We start from the raw sequence: 2,540 nt of genomic DNA, 5'->3' as shown, positions 1-2,540 counted from the left end.
CGTGGGACGAACTCACGGGTGCTTATGGAAGCACCAGGTGCATGTCCAGGGTTGTGATTTGGTCCACATCACACTGTCTTTGGCCATCGTTTCAGGGAGGGGTGGGGGGTGGGGCGACTCCTGGCAGGCTCTCCTCCTGGGGACACTTTTCCAGGATCTGTTTCCGGAATCCGGCCCTTGAGTCCCCCTGGTGGCGTTCCTGATGCAGACACCTCCTGAGAGAGGAACGCTTGGGGAGCACAGGTGCCCACCCTGGCCTGGTCCCTAACTGCTGTCAGGTTTCACAGGGACTGACCTTGCCGTTGGCACGGGCGCCACCGCCCCAGCACCCTGCGGATGGCGGCGGTGATCTCGCGGTTGCGCAGGCTGTAGATGAGCGGGTAGAGCAGCGGCGTGACGTTGGTATAGACCAGCGCCAGCGTGCGGTCCCGCTGTGGGGAGTAGCTGGCCTTGGGGCGCACGTACATGAAGGTGGCGCAGCCGTAGTGCAGGAAGGTGACGGTCAGGTGCGAGGCACAGGTGGAGGCGGCCTTGCGCCGGCCATCGGGGGAGTGCAGGCGGCGCAGGGCAGCGGCGATGGCGCCATAGGAGGCCAGGATGAGCAGCAAGGGCAGCAGCAACAGCAGCATGCAAGTGCTCAGCACCGGCAGCTCGTCTGTGTAACTCCGCGTGCAGGCCAGGTGCAGCAGCGCAGTGACGTCGCAGAAGAAATGCACCAGCAGACGGGAGCCGCAGAAAGGCAGGTGGAAGACCGCCCCCGTGAGCCCGACGGACACTATGAGTCCTCCGAGGCAGCAGGCCAGGGCCAGTCGCGCGCATAGCCCGGCGGTCACCACGGCCGCGTAGCGCAGCGGGTGGCAGATGGCCACGTAGCGGTCATAGGCCATGGCGGCCAGCAGGAAGCACTCGGCCCCGCCCAGCGCCACGAACATCTGCATCTGAACGGCGCAGCCCAGGAAAGAGATCGGGCTGCCCGCGCCGAGGCTGGGCGAAGCCAGGTCGGCCAGGGAGCGGGGCACCACCACCAGCGTGTAGCAGAGCTCGATGGATGACAGCTGGCACAGGAAGAGCAGCATGGGTGGCCGTCTGGGCGCCGAGGCCACGGCCAGCAGGATGAGCAGGTTCCCACTCAGGGTGGCCAGGTGCACTGCCAGCAGCAGCAGGAAGAGCGCCGGCCTCAGGTATGGGAACTCAGAGAAGCCTTGAAGGAGAAAGCCCCCAGGCTTGGTGGCATTGCTGGGGCTGTCCACGCGCTGGCCCATCCAGAGGCACCTGTGGGAGTGAAATGAGGGAAGGAGGAGCTTGTGGGGTACCACCTGGGGCGCTGCTGGGGGAGAAAGGGCCAGGTGGAAGCCAGGGGGCACCAGGGAGTAGTGGCTGCAGTGAGGGGCGGAGGGTGCACGAGTCCATCGCCAGCCCCTCCCCAGCGGGGACGTCTTGTTAACTTGTTCAGAAAACATGGTGCAGGTTTTCCTGCATCTCTTCGTGGACTAGAATTCCCATAGCTGCTTTCTCAGCATACTCTTGCCAAGGAAGCCTTGAGTTTAGGCCCTTTCCTAACCATGCATCACCCTGACCTCCACCTACAAAGAATTCTCTGCCTTCAGACTCTCCAGTGACTATTCTGAGGGGACTGTGTATCCACGAGGATTGTCACCTCAGCCCGAGCTCCCCAAGGCAGGAAATGTGTCCTTAGCGTCTGCTCCTGGTTCCTCTCGGTGCCCAACTCTGCCACTTCTGAGTTGCTTCCTGTGATGTGTCACAGAATCGCTAAAGCGTCAGGCCGATGAAGAGCTAAGAAATCATCTCTACAACCTCATAATTTTAAAGAGAAAAAGAAATCCGGGGGGCGGTGAAGGGCTGAGCTGCTCACAGAAAACCACAGATGGAATCTGCCTTCCTGAGGCTGAATCCAGAGCTTCCGATGACCACAAATGAGGTTGTAAAAAAAGGGCACTGGGATCAGTGAGTCCTAGTGATTTAGCCTTAAATAGAGACCCAGGTCTGTGCAGGTGCTGAGGCAGATGCTTAGGGAGCGGGGTCTGTTAGTGGGAGGGCCTTGCTGGGCGCAAGGAACAATAGGTTCCCAACGTTTTAATTAACATTCTGTCAACGTGAGAAAAAGTGACCTGTGTCTGCTGGAACTTGCCCTTCTGAGTTAGCAGTACATTTCCAAATTGCCAGCTGAACACAGTTTCTTTCTAAGCATTATCGGTGAGTCATTTGCAGACAATTGGAAAAATTGGCACCATGTAGTTTGACCGTGCTTGTTTATAAACCCCTGGAGCCGGGGACTATGAGCTGGTCAGAAATTCAAGGCCATGCAAACTGGTGGAGGCTACTTGAGTTTTGCAGTAGCTGTTGATGCTTTCTCTTATGTGCTTATCTCTCTCTGTCTGTCTCTCTATTTTTTAATCAATTTTAATTGTAAGCTTGCCTATTATTTCCTGCCGGTGACTCTGAGCCACGGTGTATAATCAGTGTTGGAAATGGGATTTGTGCGTAGTTGTACCATAGAGTGCAGTAGCCATAGAGCTGAA

The 2,540-nt window shown here is 57.8% G+C and overlaps 1 protein-coding gene across 1 annotated transcript; it reads right to left on the bottom strand.

Moving 5' to 3' along the window:
• Nucleotides 1-8: 8 nt before the first annotated feature.
• On the bottom strand, nucleotides 9-2,064 carry LOC109374482 (olfactory receptor 10AC1-like). The gene has a single exon (XM_019629110.1). It carries the CDS (start codon nucleotides 1,458-1,460, stop codon nucleotides 282-284), a length of 1,179 nt encoding a protein of 392 aa, XP_019484655.1. The 5' UTR covers nucleotides 1,461-2,064; the 3' UTR covers nucleotides 9-281.
• Between the last annotated feature and the right edge of the window lie 476 nt (nucleotides 2,065-2,540).

The sequence above is a fragment of the Hipposideros armiger genome, unplaced genomic scaffold (genome assembly GCF_001890085.2).
Source record: "Hipposideros armiger isolate ML-2016 unplaced genomic scaffold, ASM189008v1 scaffold_825, whole genome shotgun sequence".
NCBI lineage: Eukaryota > Metazoa > Chordata > Mammalia > Chiroptera > Hipposideridae > Hipposideros > Hipposideros armiger.
The sequence above is the reverse complement of the archived record's forward strand: the minus strand, read 5'-3'. Positions and strand labels throughout refer to the sequence as shown.

Bases quoted from the DNA above. Each gene is read 5' to 3' on its own strand.
- LOC109374482 (XM_019629110.1), bottom strand. From the start codon at position 1,460: ATGTTTTCTGAACAAGTTAACAAGACGTCCCCGCTGGGGAGGGGCTGG.